This window comes from Serinus canaria, chromosome 15, assembly GCF_022539315.1.
Source record: "Serinus canaria isolate serCan28SL12 chromosome 15, serCan2020, whole genome shotgun sequence".
NCBI classification, from domain to species: Eukaryota; Metazoa; Chordata; class Aves; order Passeriformes; family Fringillidae; genus Serinus; species Serinus canaria.
Genome location: NC_066329.1, coordinates 2761395 through 2789171, shown reverse-complemented (window position 1 = coordinate 2789171; position 27777 = coordinate 2761395). Strand labels below are relative to the sequence as shown.

Genomic DNA, 27777 nt, shown 5'->3' with positions numbered 1-27777 from the left:
GAGCGGAGCGGGGCAGCGCCGGCACCGCCGCACGGCTCCGGGCGCGGCCGGAGCGGAGTCCCCGAGGCCAGGTGGGTGAGGCCGGCGGGGCCGCGGGGAGGGGCGGCGGGGCCCGGGGTGCAGCTCCCGGGGCGGAGCGGGACCTCCCGGCCGGGGCGGGCTGCGGGGCTCGTCCCGCCGGAGTATCCCGAGCGCGGCTCGGTCCCGGTGCCGGCAGCCGCCGTGCGCGGCTCGGTTTCCCTCACGCGTCTGCGGCGGCCGCGGTCCCTCTCCTGCTTGTCCCGCGAATTTGCAAAGTGGCCGCTCGCTGCCCTCTCGGTGCGGCCGAGCCCCCAGCCCCGGGACGGGGCGATTTTGCCCTGCTACCGCTTTCTCCTGCCCCGGCTCGGATGGTGTTTCCCCGTGGAGCGGGTGCGTTTCACTCCGTGCTGGTTCCCGACTGTCAGTCCCTCGACACACCCCCGCGTTCCAAGATGTTTGCTCCGCGGATCTTCCCTCAAACATCAGGTGCTGGACTTTGCCTCCCTGCACCCACCCCTCCTCGGCCTTCCAGCAGATATTTGTGCTTAATCATAAAATAGCGATTCTAGAGGAGCACCCTTCATCCTGCAAACTTCTCTGTAGTGCTTTCAAAGGAGATTTTTATCCGCTTCACAGTCGTGTTAAAGGGAAAAGGGCAGGGACTGAACAGATGGCTCCAAACCTGTGCGGTCTTGTCCCATTGCTTGCCCCCAAAGCCCCAGCTCTGCCTTATCTCTGCCGAGCAGCTGAAAGTTCCTCAGCAGAGCCCCTCTGCCTGTGCCCGGGAGCGCTCAGCCTCGGCACCCCGCGATGGAGCCGCCCGTCCCTGTGCCCTGTCCCTGTGTGGGGAGAGGGCGGCTGAAGGACGGGCAAACAGGCTGCGGGCTGTGGCTGCAGGCTTTGCCCTGCCCTGGGCTCACCTGCCCTCCCGCAGCGCCTGGGGCTGCAGGTGCGTTCCCATCCCGCTGGCTCGGTGCTGGTGCGCGGTGCCCTCGCCGGGGATGCTCCCGGGAGGAGATTTCTGCATGGTCGTTTGTGTGGTCTGAGTCACGGTTGCTTTATTGCTCTTTTATGCCCTGGACAGGGTGAGTTTGGGGGGTCTCGAGTGCAGGTTTTGCCATGGCCTGAAAGGAAGAAAGGTGGGTGAGCACCTTCTTCAAAACTGCCTGGGGCACTGAGCCCACAGGGAGACGGGAAGGGTTAACTTAAAGAGAGCAACATGACTCACTTGGTAAATAGTTAATAGAATTGCTGTAACTACTTTAAATGATTTTCCTAAGCAGATGGCCAACTATTAGATAACTCTGTCTTTGGATGTATTTGTTTTCAGGTTTCTTATCAGGCTTGTAAGTCTCAGGCACATGTAACTCAAGAACTGGAGTAATTGATAAATTCATTCTTCTGCATGAGGGGAACTAGCAGAGAGAGAGACAGCATGGTCAGCCCCTGCAGTTAGAGACACCCCTGGAGCATATTGCCCAAGTGAGGTAGAAAAACATTAGATAAAGTGACCAGCAATATTTCAATTGGATTAGGTCTGTTGAGGAAATGCCTTATTTTGAATCTCAATAAAAAAGTCGATATAAACGTAATCATGTACCACAAAAACCTATGGAAATGAAATCCTCTCTAATGTGGCAAATGGATTAAATTCTGAATTAACCAGGAAAGCTGTGAACCTCTGAATTTGTAGAGAAAACAAGTGGGTACAAACTGCAAACATGTATGTGTGTACATAAAATAAAAATGACCTATTGCAGGGTGTGAAAAAAAAAAAGGCAGGCAGGACTCCTTTTTAATGGAGGCCACATGGTACATTTGTAATTTTCATGTGTATATAATCTGTCTTTTTCCATATGTGTTTTTATACATAAAAAATAGAATCAGCATCACCCTGCACCAGGTCAGGGGATATTGGCCCAATAATGATGTTTTTATCCTCTATCCTTCTATCAGTGGGTAAAAAGGCACCAAAGCTGAGCTGGAAAGCCTCTGCCAGGTCTCCCATGTTTGCATTTCTGTTTTTGCTGGTATTTTAATAGGGTGTTTCCATAAGGGCTGCTGCTGCTATTGCATTTGACTGTAATCAACTTCTGAAAGCGCTTCATCTTTTTTGTTTATAATCTTCAATGATGGATTTCATGTAGAGCTGGGTGGTTAAGTTCTCCTGAGAACCACTGGGAAAAGCTCAGCCCTGCAGAAGGTTTGGGGTGAATCTTTGCTCTTCCTTTCAGTCCTGTCTCTCAGAAGGGGCTGGTCCCCCCCTTGTTTTTAAACCTGGCTGCTTTTCCATCTGGTGTTGAGGGAAAGCCTTTCCCTTTACCACTTCCTTTCTGCCTGGCTGACTGATGGCTGTGTGATTTCTTGTCTATACAGGATGTTTTAGGTTTCACAGATTTCTCACCGTTTTCACTGTGCTTCAGCTCTTCACTGGGGTTTGACATTTCTGCCCACACGAGGTGGGTCAAGGCACAGTGTGGGGAAAGTCTCTGAGCTCTGCACAGCTGGGAGTGAGGTGATCTCCATCCAAAGGCTGGTGCCAACATCTCTTGGTGTCCTGCAAAGTTTGTCCTTGTCTTCAGCTCAAGCAGATTCTGGCTCTGCTTGTTCATTTTCTCATTTGATCTGGACTGTGATTAAATCCCAAGGTTGTTCTTTCTTGTGTGATTTTCATCTGAAAATGGAGATGGGCTATTGAACATTTTTTTGGTTGGCCCCGAAAGTAAAAACCAGGAACGAGATCTTGAGCTGTGTGTCAGGGAATCAGAGAAGAACCTCACAAGTCAATGGAGGGTTGTTCCCTTTAATCAGGATATCTGGTGTTGAGGACCACAAGGTTTGGTTGCTTCACTGACCATCTCCAGGTTCTGCACAGTGCCCCTGAACAGCCTTGGTAAAGCTACTTGAACAAAACAGCACCAGTTCCTGGTCTCTCTGCTCATTTCAAAAATGCTGAGGAAGCTGCCCCTTAATGAGATGCTTTGTGGTTGAATACTGAGGGCTGGACTGTTAGGGGTGAAGAACTGGCAGCATTCTGTCTTGGGAGGGCAGGAGGGTCTGGCAGATGCACAGAATGTGATTTCACCTCTGGAGGCTTCAGTTCCTTCTGTAGGCAGAAGATGCCTCTCCCTTCACAAAGGTTGCATCTGTACCAGGGATAATTATTGGTTGTATTGCACTTTTTCTTTTTCCCCTGCAGTAGATCTCTGTAGGTCAGAATGGACAGATGGCACATACAGTTCTCAATTATGGAAAATATCCTTAGGAGGCACTTGGAGGTCATCTACTCCAGACCTCTGCCCAAAGGCAGGATCAGCTATGGATTTGCCATTCCTGACATCTTTCTCCATCCTGCTCCTAAAGACCAGCAGTGGAGACTCCTCTTTCCTGCTGTGCAGGAAACACCCTGATGTCCAGCTTAAGCCTCCTCTGCTCTAACTCATTCTTCATCCTGATCACAGTGGGCATCCCACAGGCAATCAGCAAAGAGTATTTCAAAGCTCTTCACCAAATGCAGGTATCTGGTGAATGTGAGTGGGTAAAGGTGTGATCTCTTTCATAGCTCAGCCAGGGTCCTGGGGCTCTTGCTGGTTGGGGATTTTTACATTTTTATTTCTTTAAAAGTTACACATTTCAAGCCCAAATAAAGTAATTTTATTACCACTTCAAAGGCAGCTGTGGAAGACAGGGTTTGAAGAGAAATGACAGCTACAAGACAAATTGTATTTATCTTAGATGGAAAGTCAGGGGTTGCATGCAGTAGGTTTATCACTATCTGACAGGTAACAAGATAAAGTCCAGGTGTTACACCGGGATGTGGAAAGACTTGAAACAGGAATAAAGAATACTTTACAAAGCATTTTTAGGGAACATTTGCAAACAATGCATCTGAGACAATGGAGAAGTTAGCAGGGAGGGAAACTTCTTGCAGGGATGATTTGAGCCAGGGCCAGGGGGAGGGAAAGGCAGGCCGGGCTGAGGGAATCTTTCTGTGCCTCTGTGATACGAGAGAGGAAAGGGGGGTTTTCCTGGAGCTTTGGAGACGTGACGGGTGACATGCTGGGCTCCTGTCTGTGTGTCGATTAGCATTTGTGATTGCTCCCAGTTCCAGGGGGAAGGCAGCGGCATGCTAGTCCTTGCAGCCTGGGGCTGTTCCATCTGCGGCAGGCTGCGATACGGCATTCCCTGCGTCCCTGTGCCCGCTGGTCGTGCTCCCAGCTCCTGCCGTGGCCCTCGTCCCGCTGCCCCCGGGGGCTTTGGCTGGTGGAACCTCTGGAAACCATCCCGAGCCGCGGGTCCCGTCCGAGCATCCCCCGGGCAGGGCAGCCCCCACCCGGCCGGGGCAGGAGCGCTGCTGAGCGGAGCCAAGTGCAGGCTTTTAATGCATCCCTTCGGGAATGGTGAGCTTTGCAGTTTTCCCTGTTAGAAGTTTCCTCATTTAGTATTCAGACCTCAGAGTCTCCTCTGTTTTTCTCCTGGCTTTGCTTTGTTGGAGATGTTTTGGTTTGGGTTTGCACTGTTGTGTTCTCCTCTTGTTTCTTGTCTCCCCTTCCCCCCCCCTTATTTTTTCTAACTAGGGCAGCATAAATGTTTCTGCTCTCTCTGCCTGTTCTCTAATATTGGCCTCATATGCAAATTCCCCTTCTTGTGCTGGGAAAGTCCTCCACGAGCAGCCCTATCATTTTGGTTATTGAGTTTTCCCCAATAGAACAGGATTCCCAGATCCTGGTATGAATCAGCTGTTGAGCTGAAGGACTTCAGGGAAGTAGGTGGTTAAATGTCATATTCTCTGGTAGTAACAACTTTGGTTTCAGTATAAGATCCATTGGGCACAGACTGGGATTTTCCAGAGGAAACATTCCCCTGGATAAAAGATAGCTAAGAGGTATGCAGTTTTTTACTAAAATCTTCAGAAGAGAGGCACGTGATTGAAATGGATTTGAATAATTGCAGTTTCCACATACGTCCAATCCACAGATCAGTGCCCAGGTTCAATGGGACGGTGGAAAATCACATCAGACTGACCTGGGCTGGCACCAGCACCATTACAGCTCCTGCAGCATGTGTGGGGAGACACACTGACATTTAAATGTTTGTAGAATGCTCTGCAGCCCGAATTTTGGCAAAAAATAACCCTTGCTGATGGCTGCCTAGTCAGGGATAATCTGGGACTGTTCCTGATAATCCCAAAATGCAGGAATCTTTAGCAGACCTTTTAAAACTGAGGCACCTAACCTTGTCAAACACCTGAAAAACATTAATACTTTCTTTTATGTCATCCTGTGTCTTATGAAATGTAGATGCAAACTTTGCTTGGCCATTATGATTCATTTAGGGTTCTTGTTAACTGTCCTACCCCGTTCCTAAAGGGAAACCTTCCTTTTCCTCCATGTAGCCACCCTACAGCCCAGCAGGCTGATTACAGCAGGCAAGAGATGGACACAGTCCACCTGGGAGAAACCATCCTCAGGGCTTGGGGAATCTGTTCTGAGAGCTCCCCGGGATCCGTCTCTGCCTGACATCTTTTGTGTTGGAGTCAAGTGTCACAGTCCCCAAGGAATTTGCCTTGGGGGTCTTTTTTGGTTTATCCTTGTTTGACAAGGTGTGAGCATTATGGTTGTCATGCATTTGAGAAACGATCACAGGTTTCTTTGCAGATGGGCCTCTTCTATGATGTCTTGTTGTGCAGAGACTGTAAAGTTTTCCCGGGACAGAAGGGCCACTTGCCAGTGCTGGTGGAGGGATCTCTGCTGTGGTGGGGTCCTGAGAGCTGCTCTCCCCTCTCCTTTCTGCTCCCTCTGGACAAGAACAGCAGCTCATGAACAACCAGCAAATACAGGAAAATGTTTTCTGAAGTGATTTATGAGCGGCTGCTGGTTCTCCAGCGTGATGGTGTGATGCAGAAGGACAGAGCTGACTGGTGAGCAGTGTCACTTCCCCAGCAGCCCTGCGCTCCGCGCCCCAGCCCAGCGGCGGCGCCGGCCGGGGCAGGAAGCGGGAGCGGTGCGGGGCTGCGCTGGGGCGGATGTGCCCTGACCGCAGCGCAGGGGCTGGGAAATGACAGAAGGACTGAGCAGGGCTCTCAGCACCACACTGACACTGCATCGGTAACAGCGGCGCTGGAAAGTTCTCCATTAATCGGATTATAATCGAGGACTTGGGGAAAAACCCAGTCCCTTTGAGTACGTGCAGTGTGGAAATGCAAGTCACCTCCCAGGGGTGCCAGCAGCGTGGTGCAAGTCACAGCAAAGGAGAGGGAATGACAAAGTGAGGCCATGCGGCCTCGGGGCACCATCAGAGCATCGACTCCTTATCCACAGAGGGTGGCAGAGTCCTGAAAATGTCTTAAATAGCTCCGAGGCTGCGACAGAAGCCCTGACAGGATGGTGAGGCTGACCCTGAGCAAATAAGCGTTAGCAGTCAGAGTACCTTACACAATGGGTGAGGGAAAGTTGCTGGAAACAAGCTCAGGGGACAGAAAATTTGTAATTGTGGCTTTTGCCTGCTCTTGGGATGAGCAGTGTCCTGCAATGCTTTCATCAGGACAGGGCTGGACAGCTGGGAAACCATTTTAAGTTACAAAGAGAGGGACAGTAAGATTGACATTCTTTCTGCCGTGGAAAGATGTTGCTTGACCTGCTACAACAGCTCTCCCTGCACCGGGGTGAGTTTTTGTTTCACCACCAGAGTTTATGCAAACACTCCTGGCAGCCTGCAGTGCTGGAGGGAGCAGGAGCAGGGATCACCACAGGGCATGGTGCAGAGATAACCTGCACTTGGAGAGGGCAAATAGGGTTTGGGAATAACTGCACAGAAATGCAAGAAAACGAACAGATGTACCCAATTCTCAGCTGCCTCTCTGGAAACTTCTTACAGAAATGGGAGGCAAAGTCACATCTGGAGAGAAGCCTGCTCCGTTATTTTAAAATAGACCAGAATGGATGCATTAGCAATATGATAAATATCTTAAGAGTAAATTCTCCCCTTGCCTGTATTCCTCAGTGGGTCACCCCTTCTTTATATTCTCTTATTTTGTCCTTGAAGGAAATGCTCCTCATGTGTGAACACAGCTGGCTTTAGTAGGGCTGTGAGGAGGCAGAGTTTGCCTCTGAGTTCTTCCCTCACACAGGAAAGGAAAACTGGCTCCTCAGAGACATTGTGGATGATATTGGCAGTAGTAACTTGTTTCTGGCCATGGTACATGGTTTTAATTATGCTTTTTTACTTCTCTGCCTTATGAAAGCCTATCCAAATGCTCTATTTTTTTTTTTTTTAGAAACACCACATAGATAAATGAACATCAGCTGTCCTGAGTACAAAAAATTTGCTAAAAAATCCAGTGTTTTGGTGTCTTTTGTCAGTACATCATGATGCCTACTGCCCAGCGAGAATTTGGTGAGCACAGGGGAGCTGTTTTCCCTTCTCTTTTTTTGGTCTGGCTTATTTAACTGCTGGTCATTCATCCTTACTTAGTTTTGCCCTCCTTGGCTTTTTGTGACCATTAGAATTGGAATAATTACTGTGAGGTTTTTTCCTTGCTTTTTAAACATTTATAACATCCACTTAGGAAAAAAATATGGTCAAATGTGTTCTAATCTTCCGCTACCACAATAAAAATTAATCCACTTCTAGCACTTGGAGGGCAGGAGGCAAAGCTGCAATATTGGTTTGGGATTTGCCATTCCTGTCAGCCAGTCCATCTTGCTTGCTGTCCACTGGGATTTCACTTTTGGGGCAGTTTTGTTGTTTAGTTTTTTTCTTAATGGGCATAAACAGGAGGAGAAGAGAGGCACAGGGCAGGCTGGCAGGGTGTGGTTTTGTCAGGTTTCAGCTGCTGTCCCTGGTGCAGCAGTCTGGGTATCTCTGGTAAATCAGTCAGGACTTTACACCTGGTTCACCATGGCACAGCCTCCTTTCTTGGCCTGGCCTGGACTGCAGCAGGGATGGAAATGTAAAACAGAATTGTTGCCCCTCCTTCCCATTTTTAAACTGACAGACAAAGTTCAGGCACAGTACAGGTCTCTGAAGAGCCATTTCTTCTGCCTTTCACAAGTATGTGAAGGGAAGGTTTTAAGTCTTGGAGGGCTGTTGCTTTCCTGTAAGAGAGGATTACACCAAAATTAGCAAAGCTGAATTCTCATTTTACTTATTATTTGAGGAGAACTTGCAAAGCCTCTCCAGAAAGCTCGTTACCCCACTGTAGGTTTATGTTACAGCAGACTTCACTTCCCAAGAGGAGACACAGTCTGTGTTTCCAAAACTCCTTGGCCTTGCATTTTTGCAGTCAGAGCATCAGTGGCTCAGATGATATTTTGGATAAAGTCTGAAACGGTGCCTGGGAGGGTCAGACTGGCACGTGGAGCCCCTTGATAGAGCAAAACTTTCCACACCTGCCCATGTTCTGCCCTTGCAATGGTGTCCATGCAGGCAGGCATGCAAGGGCCTCCAGGGAGGGCTGAGGGAAAGTGCAAGTGCTCCAGGTACCTGAAAACCAAGGCCATGGTGTGCTGATAATTTTGCCTGCTTTGTTTCACTTGTATCCTTTGTTAACAAAGAGCAGTCTAGAGGGAAATAGTCTATTATTAATATTTAATTTCCTCCTATTACTGTAAGCAGATGACCTAAAAGATCATTTAGGCAGCAGCCAATAATAAAGCAAAGAGAGGAATCAGAAAATGTATGCCTTGGTTAGGTGGGTGATGCCTCCTTCCTCCTCTTTCCTGCCCCACCCAGCCCCAGCTCTTCATCCTTCCATGGGAGGCAGGGCTGGGGATGCTCCCCACAGCTGTGTGTGAGCACTCAGGGGCCTGGGAAGCTGCTCTACATGAAGTATTCATAAAATTCTGAACTGCAGAAAGGAAACCCTTGAGCAGCACAGAGAAGTGCTCCTGCCCCCTCCCTACCACGCTCCCCAAAGGACACCTGTTTTCATCATGTTTTACAGCCCCGGTTGTTTTGCAAATTTGTGTTCTGCCTGGGAGCACATTGGCTCGTTTATTGTGACTTGATGCTCTGAAGTGGTGGGGAGAGACAAGATTTCTTGGAGTCTTTGATTTAAAAGATAGGGAGATTCTCTTTGAGCTGAAGGGATTTCAAAGAGAGGCAAGCATCTCCCCCTCCAGGCTTTGGAAAGTAGGAAACAAATGATTTAGCAGCACCAATTTTTCTGCTTAGGGCCATGTGTGAATTCAAGGATTTTCCCTAAGGGAATTAGGTGATCTGCATGTGGCTGGTACCTGGGAAGGGTCATGTCAGAAGGAGATGCAAGATTGTGATCAGTGGAATGATGAACACCCCCTGGCCCCCTGCTGCCTCTCCTGCCCCATCCTAGAGCAGGCACAGAAACCAGGGGCAGCTGCAGTCTGTCACCTACTACGTGCCCACAGAGTGTCCTGGGTGCCCTGAGGGCTGCTGATGGTCTGGAGTTGTTGCTAATAGGTGAGAGGAGCTGTCAAGCTGAAGTGTCACAGGCACTGTGAGCCTGGCAGGCACGGGGTGCATCTGCTCTGTACCAGCTGACAGAGCCTGGGCAGCCCAAACCTCCCTGAGCAGGGGCCAGGAGCAGCAGATGAGCTGGGCTGAGCTGGGTGATTTGAGCCAAGCAGTGGCCAAGGGCTCAGCTCAGTGTTTTGGCACTCAGGTGAGAGAAGGGGCAGCACCTTGGTCCAAAGTCAACTGGAGATGCCAAACTAAAGCTCGCTTGGGCTCTGCTGGTGAATTGCTTCATGGGAACGTGCTGTGCAGATGCTTTATTGAATTTTCAAGGAGGAGTTTCTCATTGGGACTGAAATATGAGAGAGAACAGAGTGTTCCAAGTCACTACAAACGAACAGAGCAGCAGGTTTACAGGTTTGTGAATGACAAAAAAAGGTTTATTTAATAATGGGGGGAAGGCCGGAACATAGCCCGGGGTATCAAGAAGGAATTAACAAAATAAAACAAGGGCTTATGAAGAAATACTAATTGTAGCTGTCCAGCCCGTTGGGTAATCCAGGTTATTTTTCTTAAGTTTCAAGAAGCTTGCCATGCTGATCCCTCAAGGGCTTGAGATGTTAAATATACACTTCCCCAGTGAGTAAAGCAGATTGTTAATTATTTTTTTCTTATTAGACCTGATTGTTGAGCCTTTGGGTCTTGCATGAAGTAGACAATTCTACAATAAATTTAATTTTGCTTCTGGATCTACGTCATCTTCTCTGGGTGGTCTCTATTTCATTTTGTCCCTGTGCAGTGAATTTCTAGCTGTATAAGCAGAAAGACTGAGCCTGTTCTTGTTTTAAAGCAAGTTGCACATACTCCTGCAATGGAGATTTGTTGTGTCAGGTGAGCAGTGCAGCAGCTGACACTGTGAGAGAGGAATGAGGAGAGGTGGGTCAGCTCAGGTTGAACATGAACCCTCCCAGGTGGGGCTGGGCTTGTGTGGCCAGTAATTGGTTTTTCTAATGTCAGTGGCTACTCAGTGGCACTGAAGCAGAGACAAAATGTTGTTTTGTCATGGCTGGGACACCTGCTCAGCTCCAGCCATTTCTCCCCTGAGATGTGCTGGCTCTGCAGAACTCCGAGTGTTTTCCGGCCCATCTGGGAGCACAGGGTGGAAGGACATGCTGTCCTTTTCTGGACATAACATTCCAATTGCTTCAGAATAAATGACTGGGGCTTGGGATGAAGAATCAGGCCACTCACTGTTTGTGTAGAGAGATGGGAGCAAGAGACAAACAAATTCAGAGATAAAAAATTCCAATTCAACATGAGGCCATGAAAGAGCCAAGGTAGAAGTTAAAAGCTCTTTTGTGTCAGAGAACAGTGTGTGATGCAGCCATTAAACTGCAGGTTCCAGCACTGTTCTTTTCAGGTTCAGGCAGAGGTGTAGGAAATTTCAGCTTTATGCTGAGCCATGGGTATGTGCAGAAGTTCCACAGTGAAGTTTGTACCTTTCCTCCATGTCCTGCTGGAGTTTGAGAAGAGCCAGAGTCAGGTTAAACAAAATGCATCCAGGATTAGTATGGATTGTGATTCTGCTGAAGCGAGCTCTCAAATGAGGAAGAATATGCAGTAATTTTGCTTTGATCCTCTTCACTGAGGTGTATGAGCTGTGAACACGATGGGCAAGAGCAACACAGCAGGACTGCAGGTAAATCCTCTGAGCTTCAGGACTGAGGTGCCCAGCTCTCAGGCTGGCTCCTCTCCAGCAGGGCTTCCCTCAGTTCTTCTGACTCCATCTCCGAGGAGCTTGTGGGGCAATGACAGTGGCTTTAGCAGTACTTTGGGCCCAAGTAGGTCAGAGTAATTTGTTAAATTTTTCTACACTTGGCACTGGAGTTTGAATGTGCTCTTGTCCTGCATGGTGAGGTGTGAGGCTGTGGGAGGTGTGTGCTCCCACTCTGTCCTGCTGAGGCATTCAGAGGCTCACACCCACCTCAGTCTCAGCCATGTCCTGCACCCCCCTTCCTCTTAGGAGCCTGTTTTGCCCACTGCTTCCTTTGTTAGGTTGTTTTTTTCCTCCTACCAGCTTTTTCCTGACTTTTTTTTCCTCCCTTCTTGCTCACACACATGCACATAGCATTGTTTATTTCTCATCCTGCCCCTTCTGTTCTCTCTGCCTCCAGATCTTCTTTATTTCTGTCTTATACTCATTCCAATCCTCTTCCCTAGAAGCTGGGCTGGAGGGTGAGGTTTCAGTATTGCTGCTTTGAAACAAACCTGTTGGGATTTGTAATGGACAAGCAGATCCTTGCAGGGGCATATCAGTGACATCCCTGAAATCCAAGGAAGTAAAAGCCGTCTTTAGGAAGCCACTGAAAAACCGAAGGTTTTGCTGTAGGAGCACAGACAATATAGAGACTTCTTGGGGTTTTTCTTCTTGAAAAAAGATTAAATGGATGATCTTTATCTTCCTCTTAATAGCTAGATCACACACTGGTCTCTTCTGTTGATTTATTCTGCTAAAACCAAACAAAACACAGAAACAAGATAGCTGAAGGTAGAGAAAAGCAAGGGGTTTGAAGCATGTCCAAACCACCAAGAATCATTCACTTTCCTTTCAAATGCAGCATTAGCAATAGAGCTCTAAATCAATGAAAGGCCTAAAATTAGATTATATTCCTGAGATCAGATGTGAATCACAAGTTAATCATATTTTCTTTTATTATCACTGTCTTTACCCTTTTATTTTATCCTGAGAAATTAGGTTTCTGACTTGAAATCGGAGTGAACTGTGAAGGCATCAAACCCTGATGGGTGAGACCATGCCAGATCACCTGTGGAGGGATGGGGCTCAAAAATCTTGTGCTTTGGAGCTTCATGTTGTATCCAAAACTGAGCTCAGTGATTTATCAGTTAGAGCTGTGTTTCTCTCTCTCCTAACCCTCTGATGTATCAAACTGTTTCTTAAATTAATGAGAAAATATTATTGCTAAAGCTTGCTAAATAAGGTTTGCAACCCACTCTGGAAGTGACAGGCGAGGACAGCAAGCAATTATCTCTTGACTGTGGCACAAAGCTCAGGGAACTGTGTTCTCCCTTCTGTATTTTTAGCTGAAACTGTGGTGAAATGCACCCATATCACCAGCAGAGGTACGAGGTGACCTGCAAGGCCGTGCAGGTGGTACGTGTCTGCTCGTATGAAATGCAGCTGCAGGGTTGTTTCCTCACAAGCAGCACCAGCTTTAGCCCCAGAGCTGTGTGCAGGACCCTGCAGGAGCTGGAATTTAGCCCTGAGCCATGGCACTGTGCCTGTGCCTGTGTGTAATTCTGGCAGAGATGTGTTTTGGTGGGCCTGGTTCTGGCTGGTTGTAGGTGAAGGATGCTGCTGTCCTGGATGCAGCAAACACGATGGACACTGCAGGTGTAATGGGCCAGTGGTTTGCTCCTGGGATACAGACTGACATGAACAAAAGTAACGGAGCTGCAGGAGGGAAGCCTGCAGAGACCCTTGCAAAGAGTGTGCAGGGTCAGCCCGAGTGTCCTCAAAGATGTCCCTGTCTGAACACCTTGAACACTTCTCCCTGCCCTGGATCTTGTTCCATGGATACATGGAGGCCAGACAGGCGTGGCCACAGAGGGGTGACCATGCCAGCAGTGTGACTGAGGGCTCCTGTCCTTGCAGAGCAGGGCACTGGTGCAGCAGTTTTGGGGCAAAGCACGTGAGGGTGGGCAGCACGTGATGGCTCAAACCCAGTGTTTGCCATCAGAGGGAGACAGGTGCGTGTGAAAGGCTCCTCCACCTTTCCTCTGTGCAGCCTCAGCATTTGCCAGGACATAATTAGTGGGGCTCTCGTGTTTCAGGGCGGGCTGTGGAGCAGCTGCTGAAGTGCCAGCTCAGTTGGTAGCCTCAAAAACAAAACGTCTCTTGTTTCTCATCACCACTGTGAAACGCTGCCTTCCTGAACTTGGGTTTGGCCCTGCAGCTTTCAGCACAGACAAAATGTGAGAATTTTGCCAATAATGTATTCTTCTAGGTCTGTGTAATATCCGTTATCAATTTAATGTGCCACTTTAATGAGATTTTGCTTTCTCCATCTCCTCCAAAGAGCTGATTACTTAGTGTATGTGGTTGGTGTTTTCTTTTCTTTTTAGAGGAAACTGCAAGTGAAGAAGTTTGCTTCAGCTGAAGAGAATATTTCCCAAGTCCTGGTGGGAAAAGGTGAAAAAGAGGACCAGAGGATGTTGCTATGGTGTGGAGATGACAGGAAGCCATGACTGGAAGGGGGACTGTCAACAGGAAACAAAGCACCGCAGCCAATGTGGCACTGCTGTACAGTACAGCTGCTGTGCTGTGCTGCCTGCTGGACTCTGAGGCCTGGGGAGCACTGTCTGTCCCCAAGAGAGATTCTCCTGTCCGTTTGTCTGCTGGAGTCTGAATTATTCTGCACCTGGTTAATCCACTTTGCTGGAGCTGGCAGACCCTGGGCTTTATTCCTTGACACCATCTACTGTAAAGTCCTTGAACAGCCATGGGGAGGAAAGTGTGTGTGTGAGCAGCCTTCCTGGGCTGGCAGCCGAGCCCTCCACGGAGCCCAGGCAGCTTTGAGGGCTCCTGGCTGTTCAGTGCTCTGCAGATATGAACGCTGAGCTTTGGGGCTGGTTGTTCTCACCATGCTAGTACATGGGAAGGACGACTTCCTCTCAGACATAGCCTACATCATCCTGGAACTGATCATCGCCGTGCTGGCCATCCTGGGCAACATCCTGGTCTGCTGGGCCGTCTACCTGAACAGCAACTTGCAGAACGTCACCAACTATTTTGTGGTGTCCCTGGCCGCTGCTGACATCGCTGTGGGGGTGCTGGCAATCCCCTTTGCCATCACCATCAGCACTGGCTTCTGTGCCTTCTTCTATGGCTGCCTTTTCATTGCCTGCTTTGTCCTGGTCTTGACTCAGAGCTCCATCTTCAGCCTCCTTGCTATCGCCATCGACAGAATCATTGCCATCCGAATTCCCCTCAGGTAAGCACGGGCTGGGCTGGGGTGGTGAGGGCTCATTATCCCCAAAAACTGGTCTGGAGATGAACCAAGGAAGGAAAGCTAAATGAGGATCAGTGCTTTTTCTCTTGTATTTTGAAAGCAACTATTCTAGGTCCTAAAGTCTGCCTTGGCTGGTGGATTTTCTGTTTGCTTCCTTTTCCTGTTCTTCTATGGTGGGTGTCCATGGCATCACAGAGGTGCTGCCTGGGAGCTGCCACTCCATACCTGGGAAAACTGTGCCCTGAGCTGCAGCCAGTGCCACCAGAAGGATGGTGGAGGGCAGAAAGGGGGCGAGGTCAGCTTGTTCCCCTCCCCGGGGGCAGGAAGGGGGGTTCTGCCTGAAGCTGTAGCAGCAGGGCTGGGGGGAGGGAGGTGGAGTTTTCTCTCAGGGGTCTGTTAAATGTGACGGGAGAGGAAGCAGCAGGCTACCAAGAAATGGGCCTTAGGAAGATTTGGACTGGCTCAGGCACTGCCTCTGGAAGCACAGCACGGGCTGGGTCAAGGTGCAGGCTTGTTCCAAGCCACGCCTGCAGGTGGGGATTTTGTGGTCTCTGCAGCTGAAAGAAAGAAAAAGGACTTTTCAATGAGTAAGACTGGCTGCTACTTGGTGTGTGCCCAGGGAGGCTGGCATGGGACAAGGGGAGGTTTTGTCACACACACAGGGGCTGCTGCTCAGCTCAGTCTGGCAGGAGCACGTTGCTGTGAAGGGCTCCGTGGGCGCGAGGCAGCGCCACGCTGCTGCGACTGTGCCGAGGCACTCGCTGAGCTCCAGAGATGGAGAGGAAGCCCCTGGAGAGGCTGCTGCAGGAGAGCTGTAGGAGTCTCCTTCCTTCCTGTCTGGTCCTTAGGAGAATGCAGCATGCTCTCAGGAAAGGAGAGACCGCCTTCGTCTCCTGAACAACCAACGGGGCTGCAAAAATGGAACCAATTTCTGATTTATATACTCTTGAGTTTGAGATTTTGGACATCCTCATTCTTCTTGAGCTTAAATCACTTTTGCTGATCTGTACAATTTAGTTCTGTCTCTTCTGAATACTTTGGCCATGAAGCACTTACGTCAATTAACACAAACCTCCTGTTCAAAACCAGAATGGGAGCCCTGGAGAGTGGAAATTGCCTTTCCATGTGGATGGACCAGTGCAGCCAAGTCTTTCCTGCAGCCTGACCTCAGCAAGTTTGTGCTGCTCTAACATTGCCTTTAATGGGCAGTTTCCAAACCCTATTGGTCATACCTCTGGTTACAGCCTCTAGTTTTGATGTAGATGTAAGGAATAACTGTTCCATTCCATTGCAGAGAAAGCTCTGTTGATAATGGTTACCTATAAACTGGACTGTCTCCACAGTTCTGCTATAGATGATTTCAGTTCATAAACCAAAATAATGATAAATGGGACAAGGAAATATGTTGAGTAGCCCCTGGGAGCTGCCTCTGAAATGGTTTTGAGAAGGGCTGATGTCTTGATTTCATCTCTCACAAGGTAACTCTGAGGATGCCTGCTGACAGTTTAAGCACTCTTATTGCTAGAGGATGACTTGCCAGGAAAGGGATTTTTTAAATCTGGATTTCTGCCCACGTTTTGGGCTATCACTGTAACTATATTGTCTTGAAATGTAATTTCCTGGAACAGCCAAGGTAAAGAGTCTTTTCAAAAAACCAGACTGCATCAGGGCTGGGCAAGACACTGGTTTCACTATCTTGTTTTGGAAAAAACAGAGCACACCCTCTTCCTCCCCAGGAACAGAGGGACTGATTGGATGCAGAAACCACAGGTAAATCCATGGGTTCCTCCTCCTCTCTGTCCACTGCTGGTTTGTCCTTTCACAGCAGGAGTGATGTACTTGTCAATTGTGTTTTGCCTTTAGAATTTATGGATGAATAAGCATTTATAGCCTCAGACAGGCTGAGAAAGTGAAAGCTGATTATCTGAAGAGGGAAATGTGGTATAATTTAGATTGCCCACATCCTCACATTTTTTCTTTTTTCTAATAGCTGTTTGTCTCAAAAAGGGGTCAAACACTTTGATGGAAAGTTCTGCCACTAACAGTGTGTTGTTTTCACCTCATCCTTTAATACCTGGGAAGGGCCCTACTCCTCCTCACGGGACATGAAAGGTACCAGCAGGCATTCCTAATATTCATTAGCTGAATAATTAATAAACCAGACTTCCTTCACTCTAGGGAAACCAAAAAAGGCCAAACCTGTGCTTTATTCTTCTGTTTCTCTTTAAATATTTCATGTCTGATCTGTCCTAATGAAATAATTCCATGTGTGGGTGTGTATTGCCACAGAAAAAAACTGTCAGTATTAAGAAGGCAGAAGAGTGGGTTTTCTGATACTGCTTGGTTTTGGACCCCTCAGTACATTATTAGTTACCTTTGAAATTATTTTTCTGTGGAGGAAAGACCCTCCTCCAAAAAACTGCAATGAAAAAAAATATTTATAGGTGAAATTTTGAAATAGATAAAAAGTAATTTGTGAATATCTTATGTGTTCTGCCTTTCAAACAATTGAAATGTTCTGAAGAATTTGGTCAATTTTCCACAAGTTCTCAAGCACTTTGCTGAATTCTGCCAGGTTTTATACAAATGTAACACTCTGCAAGTGGCAGTAAGGCACTCCCAAGGAAGGGAGCCCGAGCCATTGTTCACTCTGGGACAAAATGAGGTCTCTCACAGGACAGGTACCTGAAAACCTGCACTGGCTAATATCAAACCCCCAGGTGCTCTGAACAAAACTGGCTGTGAGTCTGGGCCCCAGGATGAAGCCCTGGGCCAAGAACAATTGCTGCTTTCCAGGCTCCGTGGTGCCAGCAAGGGCTCCGCGGGCAGCGTGCCCAGCCACGTGCTCCTCTGCAGGCATTTGGGGAAAGATATTCCCAGGGAAGGACAGGTAGCTCCAACACACTGGAAAGAGAGGGGAAATTTTCCTTCCTGCCGCCAAACAGAAAAGTTTGCTGAGGTTAGTGAGGTTGCTGCTTGCTCTCTGTGCTGGGCTCAGGCAGGGAACACGTAGGTCTCACAGTGCCAGCTGCAGGCCTTTTCCTCCAGTGAAAGCTGCTTCTGCTGCTGCAAGGCTGCTCTGGGGAAACACTATTAAGGTGCAGCTCCCTGACGTTTGGAGCTTTGGGACTGATTTATCCCATGTGGGAGTGATTTAAACTGCAGTTCTGAGGTGGCATTGGGATGTTTTTCTGCCAGAGGACATGAAGAACTGGCTTCTCAAAGTCTAGGAAGAATAGGAGAGATGAACACCAACCCTGAATAAAGTATAGGATGTGCAAGGGACCTTTGTGCTGAGAGCAGCCTGTTTCAGTAGTTGCTTTAGTTCCCTAGGGTTCCTTTCTGAAATGCTCATATGTGAGCATCTCAACCAGTGAATCAGGGGTTTAAATGTTTTATTGCCACTTTGAGCCATACGTGGACTTATTTCTTTCCCTGCTCACCATAAACCTTTTGACTATGTGGCAGGCATTTCCTACACATGCCTGCCACATAGTAAAAAGGTTTATGGTGAATAGATTTAGGCAGGTTCAGCCTAATGTGAGAACAGAGTCATCCCCCTTTCTTTTAAATGGGCACAGCTTTGAAAGCAGTGCCTTCATGGCCTGCACAGAACTTGCAGTTACCAAGGTTTTGTTCAGGAAGCTGATCAGAATGTGTCTGCCCATCATTCCTGCTCCTGCTGTTTGAAGAGATAATGCTGGGCACCTGTGCCCACCTGTGGGACCCCACCTCCCCCCTCTCCATAGCATGGATAAACACCAGGATTTGTTGGCACCTGGCAATAGAGGAGGAAGGTTCCAGACTGAGGGGTTTGGTAGAGTTTGTTTAGTTGGTACATGTGAAGGTCTCAGTTTGATTTATGGCCTTGTCACAGATTTCCTGGATGATCTGGGATTGCCAGGGCCTCTCATTTCCACATCCATGTAATAGGGATTGAATATCCTGCTTGGTCCTGCCCCTGATGGCTGCAGCTGCCTGAGGTGTGGGCTCTTGGGTGCTTGGTGAGCAGTGTTTTGTAGAGATTTGTTAAACACCTTTGAGCACTGCTGGAATTCAGACCAAAGCCCTCAGCTGAGCATTCTGGGTGATGCAGTGTCTGAAAAATGCTCCACACCTGACAGAGGATGTGCAGTGCTGTCCACCAAAGGAGGGTTTGGAAGATAAGCAGTAGGATGTCTGGACACGGTGACTTTGAGTTAGGCCAGCTATAAATCACTCAGTGTATTGAAAGATTTTAATTTCTCCCTGAAGACACTCTGGACAGACTGCCAGCTCTGTCTTCCACCCAGTCTCAGAGACTCTTAGCAGGAATCTCTGTCATCATGGCACAGAACTTAGTCCAAGGAAACAGAAGTAGCACATCCACAGCCAAGTTAATCTAGGCAGCCCAGAGGAGTTGTACATTCACCAAGGGCAACTCGTCTTCTCCTCCATTTTTCCAGCTGGGTGGTTGGGAGAGCAGCAGGGCAGGTTGAAACTATTTTGGGGAAAACTTTCACACTTTCATGTGTTTGCAAAAGTTGGGTTTTCCTTTTTAGAGGAAACATGTGACTGTGTCCCCACCATGAGCATCCCTGGGCTCTGCACTCACGTCCTTTGTGTCTGGAATTTCAGCAGCAGAAGTGGTTGGTTGTGTAGCAAGTGTGTGATTTGCAGGAAGCAGAACTGCTGCTGCACAGACAATCCAGGGCTGTCTGGACACACCAGACATGCTGCAAAGTCACCTGCCAGCTATGCAGACCATGGGCTGCAGGTGTGGCCAGCTCTTTTCAGCAGGTTGTGTCTCCTGCATGGTGCCAGCAACCCCCAGGGTAGGGGCTGTGTCTGGGAAGCCCTGAAGTTACCCTGTAGAGCTCTGCAGCACTGAGGATATGGAATGGCTTTGCTGTGAGCCTGGAAAGGTACTGAGACCAAGTACACAAAGTCTTCAATGACATCTCCAAGTGGATAAGAGGAAAGAGTCCAGGAAAGCCCATCTGGACTATAATGCTACTTCAGCCAAGTCAGCCAGAGGTGCCTCATGTGGATCCTAAAAATTAAGCTCACCTAAACAAATTAACACTTCTCAGTGGGTACCTGGCCAGCACAAGGCCACTGGCTTTGTCACCAGATGCTGTGAGCTTTCTGTCCTGACCCTGGGAGATATTGAGCAAGGTGTTATGGACACGCACTCCAGCACAATGCTCTGCAGCTGGGCAGCTGCTTGGGTTCAGTGCTGTTCTGAAGCCTTGTACAGCTTCTTGCATGGGAATCCCTAGAGGACAAGAGGGAGGGGGAAGTGTGGCGGGGTGTTTGTCTGGAGCAGTAGTGAATATATTTTTAGTGGAAGGGAAGGGACATCTCTAGTCGTGGGATAACAGCTGCACAATTTCAAAATTCCTCTGACAAGATGTAGTTAATTCCAGGGCTGCAGGGTTTTGATGGTTGTGGGATGTTTTTGGGATATTTTTTTTTTGGTTGTTGTTGGGCTGTTTTGACTTTTTTTGTTTGTTTTCTTTTGTTTGTTTTGTTTTGTTGTTTTTTCAAACTTCAAGGGCCTCCAGCCACTCTCTTGCTCCCCGAGTGTACATTTCAAAGCACAGATGCTGTTTTGATGTGTTGATGAGGTCTGAATGGAGCAGCTCTCTGCTACCATTCATGCTGCGCCCTTTGCATCCTTTAAGCACTGGGCAGGATCCGCTAATTGCTAGAAAAAACCTTTTTCTCCCTCAGAATCAGCTGAGTTCCTTCCTCATTTCTGGAAGGGTAATTTAGGTGTGTTTTGCCATGCTGGGAATTGTGAGCTTGGCTCCCTTATCCACTTACTCTTTTCTGGTTTTGAAATGCAACTGAGAAAGGGAAATTCAAGCCTGATGGATCTTGTTTTTTCCAAGGCCCATTATCAAGGACTTAAAACATGTGCAGGATCTCCATTCTTTCCTGTGCAAAACCAGTCACTCTTCTCCCCTGTCTTGAACTGGTGCTGGGATAGGAGCATGAACCTGTGGGAGTAATTATTTCACTGGGAGATGGAAAGATTTCTGTGGTTTGTTGTATTATTTCTTGTAGTGTTTGTTTTTGGAGAGAATTCTGGGGACAGAGGGAGAAGGAGCACTGGGTAAACACTGGGAGCCCAGCGCTACTGTCTGGTCAAATGCAGTGTGGGACCCACGCTGCAATGTGGGAATCCAGCCATCTACTTTCCATGCTGAGCATTACCCAGGGAAGGAAATTGCACTGAAATGTTAAACTGCTGCCCTAATTTACATTTTCAGAGGGGAGAACTGGTGGAGTCAGCTCAGGATTTGCAGTAACCTGTGAGGCCCTGGAAGCTGGCTGATATTTCAAACAAACCAAGGTCTCTACTGCACTGTCGGATTCTTACCATGTTGCTTATTGTTTCTTTCAACAGATCTGGGAAAGTTTACTGTTAAGAGCACTGGCTTCAGCCAGGCATCAATACCTCCACCACTGAGGTCCCTTAGGTGTGTGCAGGGCAGGCTATGGCACACCTGTAGTCAGAGAATTGTCCTCAGCTTAATTCCTCTCTTCTCTGAAAGACATGGGGTCGACTTAGCTGGGCTGGTGAGGAAAACTGCTGACTTGCCTCAGTTATTTCAAGAAGGTGGTGCTGGTCTTCCTGAAAGCGCCACTGAGGAGAAGAGTGAGGTGCCATGCAGGCAATGCCAACCTGGCTGCTGCAACTGAGCCAGCAGGATTTCCCTGGAGCACACCAGAATGTGGATGTAGGGCTGGTGTCACTGAGCCTCCAGGCTCTTTTGTGCTATTTGGTTTACAGATCTACTGTAAGACAAACCAAACAATTCCATGCTAAAAGGCTGCTCCTTTGCCAGGAAGGAGAAGCTGTCTTAGCCTTTGGCAAGAGCCCCACAGTGGTCTTCATCACAGTGGTCAGAGCAGTGCTCTTGGTTATCCAGGCTGCAAGATCTATGTGCACACCCAAGTGGACTGGTGCAGTGAAGGAGCACAGATGAAAACTGAATTAGTTTCCCTGCTTTTCTGTCAGCTATTCAATGCTTAAAGGAAAGGGGAGGGAAGTGGGTGGCAGATAGTATCACCATGTCCTTGGTGTGCTGCATGGGTTCTGTACATCAGTGCAAAGGCCCCTCTGATGAAGCACATGCCTTTCTCACTGTCTTCTGGACCGTGGGGCCATTGTGAGGTTGTGTGGGTGCCAGCAGCTTGTTGAACGACACTCATATAGCTCCCATCTTCTCTGCTTTACAGGTACAATGGCTTGGTGACTGGCTCTCGAGCCAAAGGCATCATTGCCATCTGCTGGGTGTTGTCCTTCATCATCGGCCTGACCCCAATGCTGGGGTGGCACAAGCGTGCCCAGATCGAAGAGCTGGGTTCCAACTGGTCCTCTCCCATCAACTGCAGCAACAGCATGGTGGCGTGTCTCTTCGAGGCTGTGGTCACCATGGAGTACATGGTCTACTACAACTTCTTTGCCTGTGTGCTCCTGCCCCTCCTTCTCATGTTTGGTATCTACTTGAAAATCTTCATGGCAGCCCGGCGCCAGCTCAAGCAGATGGAGAACAAGATGGTACACGGGGAACGTTCCCGCTCCACGCTGCAGAAGGAAGTCCATGCAGCCAAGTCTTTAGCCATCATTGTCGGGCTGTTTGCAGTCTGCTGGCTTCCACTACACATCATTAACTGCTTTACCCTTTTTTGCCCAAACTGTGCCCACGCTCCCCTGTGGCTGATGTACCTGGCCATTATCCTGTCTCACGCTAACTCGGTTGTAAACCCCCTAATTTATGCCTACCGCATCAGGGAGTTCCGCTACACCTTCCGGAAAATCATCAGCCAGCACATCCTGGGCCGGAAGGAGCCATTCAAGGCGGGAGCAGCCAGCTCCAGGACTTCCACCCACGGTGGGGACGCAGAGAATGCCAGCATACGGATCAGTGAGTATGCACTGGAGGTGTACACCAACGGAGAGATCCACAGGGATCCCGAAAAGCAGGACTTGAACAAATGCAAAGCTGCCTTGGAATGGCACCAGAATGGAAATGCTCTGGACTTGGAGACAAATGGACATCTCCCACATTCCTGCAAAAATGGGATTCTCTCAGACGCATGCCTGAACAGGGAGCTTCACAGTGAAGAGCTAATTGATGCCCAGGTGTCTTACTCAGATCTGGAAAGAGCAGCCTTTGCTGCAGCTGATGTTTCCTGATGAGACTTTCGAAGTTTTCCTGGTAGAATTATTTTTTTTTTCCCATTGGTGACCTCTGCCATGGCAGAAAGGGAGGTTGGGGGGCGGGGGGAGAGCAGTGTATTCAGATCGCTGTGGAGAAAGGGGTCCATATCCAGGACTATTGGATGATCCTAAATACCAGACTGGAGAAGAGCCAAGAGACCACTGAAGTGGACTGAGGAAGGAGGGACACGTTACCCATCAATGACCTGTCACCAAGAGCAGTGCCAAGGTCGAGGATGGCATTCCAAGTTCAGCACTGGGACGCTGCTGATGCAGGGATTTTGGGACACTTTGCTGTACTGTGCCTGTGGTTGAGAGTTGGTTTCGTTGTCTTTACCAATGGAAATAGAAGTGTGGCTGGAAGTATTCCCTGAATAACAAAGAGAAACTGGGAAGGGCCTCTGAGTACTGTGGCCCAGCAACAAGCAGAAGGGGGGATAGCAAAATCTGTTGTCAAGAAAGATGCCAGGAACTGCTTGGAGAGGGAAGGAATTTACCTGATGGGAACTCTGGATACTTTCAACCATGGCACTTTGTCTTTCAGTTTGTGCTCTTAAAGCTTATACTGCAACAGGTTGCTCAAATGTTTTTTTTTTCCACATGATGATAAGGTTACTTTGTGTTAACTTATAAAAGATGGGCAAGAGCTCATATCTGTTCCCTGAGTGCTCAGTGTTCCAGATGCACATGGCAAATATAACCTCTTAGCACTCCACTTTGTCCAGCAAATCACCAAAGCTGAGCCTTGCCAAGGATTCCCCTTGGCAAAAGGGCTGTTAGCAGGACATGGTGGTGTGGGCTGTGTCCTCAGGGCAGGGCTGTCAAGGGCTGTGGGTGGTGAGGTCTTTGTAGGCTGGTGGCACCTTCTGCTTTTCCCCTGCTTCTCCTCCTGAGCTCCTAGAATGCAAATTCTTTCCATGGCCCCAGATGTGTGTGAGGGAAGGTAATATTCCATATTTCTGTCATCTTCATCTTCACTCAACAGGCTGAGGGACTTTTTTTTACTTCTTTCTTGGGATAGAGAGCAACCCACACACATACCTTGACCTAATTTTGGAATTTCAATGAGCTCTATTTAAAAAACCTTTTCTCCTGTGATTTCAGTTTTTTTCCTGTGAAGCCTGATGTGTCCCTGTGGTGCAGAGGCCAACAGAGGCAGCTCTGGGCTCTGTCTGGTTAGAAGAGTCTCCTTCTCTGAGAAACTGAAAGGTGTCAGTGGTATTGGAACTCAGCTTAGAAACTGTAGTTTCTACTTTCTGTAGAAGAGAACAGGCAAATTTGTGCTGCAGCAAGTGTACACACCGCTCTGGTTTGTTGCAGAGGTGTTTCACTGCAGTTTGGTAATTTCTGGAAGGAAAATTAAGGAAGTCCAGCAGCTCAAGAACAGCAGAAAACCACATCAGCTTGAGTTGTACCTGAAGATTGTCTGGGTTGTGTTTTTCAGACAAATGATCCATGCCCAGTACTATCAGCCTTCTGGAGAGACAGGAAGTAGTGGTCCTACTGGGAAGTGAAAAGTCTGGTAATTCCAGGGATCTGAAGCTTATTCCCTAGCTGAAAACATCAGAAATATCCTCCCTCAATCTGGTTCCTCCCCGTGTCTGTCCACTAACATTTCAGAAGCCAAGGGGGATTTTCATACTTGAGGAGGAGCAGGTTAGGTCTGCGTGTTCTTATTCCATGTTTATTTTATATATTGTGAACTATTAAAATGAAAAATCAGTTTTATTTTGAGGAGAATTTTCTTTTTGCCAGTTTCCCTACATGCATGTGGGGAGAAGTTTGTGATGCTGAATATGTTGGAGGATGTAGCTGCTCTGGGCTAGCACAAAGCTTACGGTGAGATGGACAAAAAGATGTGGCTGCCATCACAGTCCTTAGCAGAAAGACAGGCCAGTTGTAAAACAACAGACTTGGTGGTTTAATTGAACTGCTGCTTTCTTGGCAGGGCTCTTCCCCGTGGTCTGACGTCAGAGGAGAGGATTATCACTGCAGCAGCATGAAGGAACTCTGAGCCATTCCCCTGTGACTGACGTCATAGGTGGCTCCACCGTAGGGTGACTCGGGATCTCATGACTCCTGATCCTTCTTGATGGAATATTTCTGTAGGTTATTTGTGTGATGGCTTCTCTGACCTCCTGTAACAGCAGCAGAGGAACTCAGAAAAATGGGGGGCTGTTCTCTTCAGGCCTCGGCCGGGAGCTGAAATGTTTCTAAGAATAACACAAGATTATATCCGGCACTCATGTCAATAACAATTAGGTCCACAAAGACCCAGAGCAGGGAAGGAAGTGTGGGAAAATACCAGCATTGCTCATGTGCTGGAACACACTCTAGTGCAGAAGTGCTGCCTGTTGAGCTTTAGCTGCCATTGGGAAAGGGATGGTTTGCACTGCATTGGATCAGACTTTCAACAGCTGGTGTGGATTGGTTGCTTTCCATATTTCCTGAGCATCTCTACACCTACTTGTGGCTGTTTCTTGCTTGGTTGCCCCAAGAATCAAGTTGATCTATGTTGATGGACAAGCTTAGGATTGGTTTGCTTTCCAGATTGCTCTGGAAAACTTTCCTGCCCAACTAGATCACCATGTGAGCTTAGTGACTTTCCAAATGTCTTGAATTTAACTTTTGTGTTGCTGCTTGAGCTGCCCCCAAGTGTATCCAGTCCCTTTCAATACTAGTGATCAAGACTTGAAGTGAAAAGGGTGTGTGAAGGGGGTGGGCTGTGTGCAGGGTATGGAGAGGGTGGTTTGTGGAGCTGTCTGCAATCACAGGAAGGAAGGGATGGCAGCTGCATCACAGGCTGGGCCTTCTGGCAAACACATGGCTGAGATAGACCCTCAGAGGATCCTTTCTGAGGCAGTTGTTGGGGACAGCAGAAGCCTTTTGAACAGAATTTTGGACTTCATATTTCTTGTTTCTTCAGGATCATAATTTCAGGGCTTCCTACTTTTTGGTTTGTTTTCCATTAAAAAAAAAAAGAATAGGACCCATCAATGAAGTGTCCTCTTTCCTTCTCCTGGCAGCTCTCCACTCTTGAGAAAAGTACCTGCTTTCCAAACTTGCTAGGACCATTCATATCCCCATTTTTCTTTCAGCTGGAGAATGTTTAGTTGATCCAGCTGTTCTGGATAAACAAAGATGGTGCCAAGACAAAGGGAAGAATGAGGTGACTATCAGGAGAGGCTGGAGAAGACCTTCCTGGGAATCCCAGGTGCAGTGGGTCCAGAGAGTAGGAGCTGGGGTCAGCAGAGACTAATTTAATTGAACAAGAACTTCTTGCTAAAAAAGTCTGAAGATACATGGAGAGATGTGGTGCTTCATTTGGTGTGAGGGCATTCCATGAATTTCACCATTCCCTGAAGACTCTTAGGCTCCAGAGTTTATTTGCTTTATAAGAGTTTTGGAGAAAGCAACATTTGATCAGTTGCCAGGAGTAATTTTACCAAGAGTTCTTGGGGCTCTCTCCTCAATAGGGCACTGCTTTGTGTGTGTGCAAATAAAGGCACTTACAGCTGTTTCCTGCAGAGTCCCTTTGGATCAGTGGTGTTTCAAAGCTCTGTGCAAGTTTGAACTGCAGCTCTTGAACGAAGAAGCAATGTGGCATGGTGGGACAGCTGGGGATACTGGAGACAGAAAGGGTTTCTCACTGGTCCCAGTTGGTGCTAGGGTGCAGGTAGACTTGGAGTGACATAGAATAGTCTGAGCCTTTGATAATTTTTTGAAGATGCCTCAGGGGATGCTGGTGGATATAGAGAGTCTCTAAGGTGTGGGAGACTGGAGGGTCAGGATGGACAGGAATTCTTGGTAGTGAAGGAGCATTTGTAGAGTAGGTGTTTGGGAGGATTTCAGGGGAGCAGGAATGTGCTGGGAGGTGCTGTGGGGTGTAGAGATGATGCTGTCTTGAGACCAAGGTGGGACTTGCTGAGGAAGGACTCTGGAAGGGATGTACAGCCTTACAGCTCTCCTGGGGTCACTGCAAGGATCAGCCTCTCCTGGGGTGTGCACAGGGTTGACGTTGTAGGCTCTGTATTGACTGAGGCAGGGATGATTCTTACTGATTATGTTCTTTCCAGATACACTGTCCCATTTCATGAGCACCTCCAGGTATAACAAATCCCCTTCTGCTTCATGAGCATGGGCCTTACCTAAACCAAATCCTTCCAGCCAAGTTCTGTGGAAGGATAAACAGGCTGCAGCGGTGCCACAATGCATTAAACCTGCATGCAATACTCTCTGGTGGTGTTTGCTAAGTTCAGCTGCCTAAAATTCAGTTTTCTCCCAAGTTGTTTTGGGCATCAAATTGCACTGAGTCATTTTTTCAGTGTTTTTTTTCTTTCCAGCCCTCAGCTTCTGGCTGTCTTTATGGCAAAACACATGAAGAGTAACAAAAATCATCAGTTCCTCATTTGCATGAGAGGTGACTAAACCTGATAGATGAGAATCCCCAGACTGGGGCAATGTTGTGTGTAACTCCCCACCTTACTTGCCTGCTGGGGCAGTTCACACAAGGATGTGTTAAAATCGAGACTGCAACCTGTTGATCTGACAACATCCATCCCTCCCCCCACTGTCCCAGGAGCTGCTGTTCCTGCCCTGTCCTGTGGAGAGGTTCTCTGTGGTCTGCAAACCAAGACACTAAGAACACCCTGCTGCACATGCTGTCAGTATGAAACAATTACTCTTTTAATTTAAATGTTTTATGATATAGGTGTTGTTTTCCCTTTGTCAGTTACCATTTCGGGAGGTGGGGGTGGGAAGGGGGTGGGAGAATCTGTGCATGCAAATGTATTTAAAGTGCATTGACCAAAGGTTTTTTTGAATCTGTGAAGTTTTCTTATCTGTGAAGTCATCAGACTGCTGGGCAGTGAGGAGCCGCTGGTGCTGCGGAGTCTGTCTTGGTTACATTTCTTAATAAGCATTAAAATAATAAAATATATTTGTAAAAGACAGTGTGAGTGCCTTTGTCCCAGGAAGATCCGGCTGGCTGGATCTTGTGTGCAAGTATTTTTTTATTATGTTGTTAGCTTTCTCCATTGATTGATCCTTCTGGAGAGCTCTCTCCCTGGTGCTGCCTGG

General features: G+C 48.1%; 1 protein-coding gene across 1 annotated transcript; it reads left to right on the top strand.

The window, feature by feature from the left end:
- On the top strand, positions 1-27646 carry ADORA2A (adenosine A2a receptor). The gene is made up of 3 exons (XM_009092545.4): positions 1-71; positions 13597-14465; positions 21714-27646. Exons 2-3 carry the CDS (start codon positions 14116-14118, stop codon positions 22672-22674), a joined length of 1311 nt encoding a protein of 436 aa, XP_009090793.1. The 5' UTR covers positions 1-71; positions 13597-14115; the 3' UTR covers positions 22675-27646.
- The last annotated feature ends 131 nt before the right edge of the window (positions 27647-27777 follow it).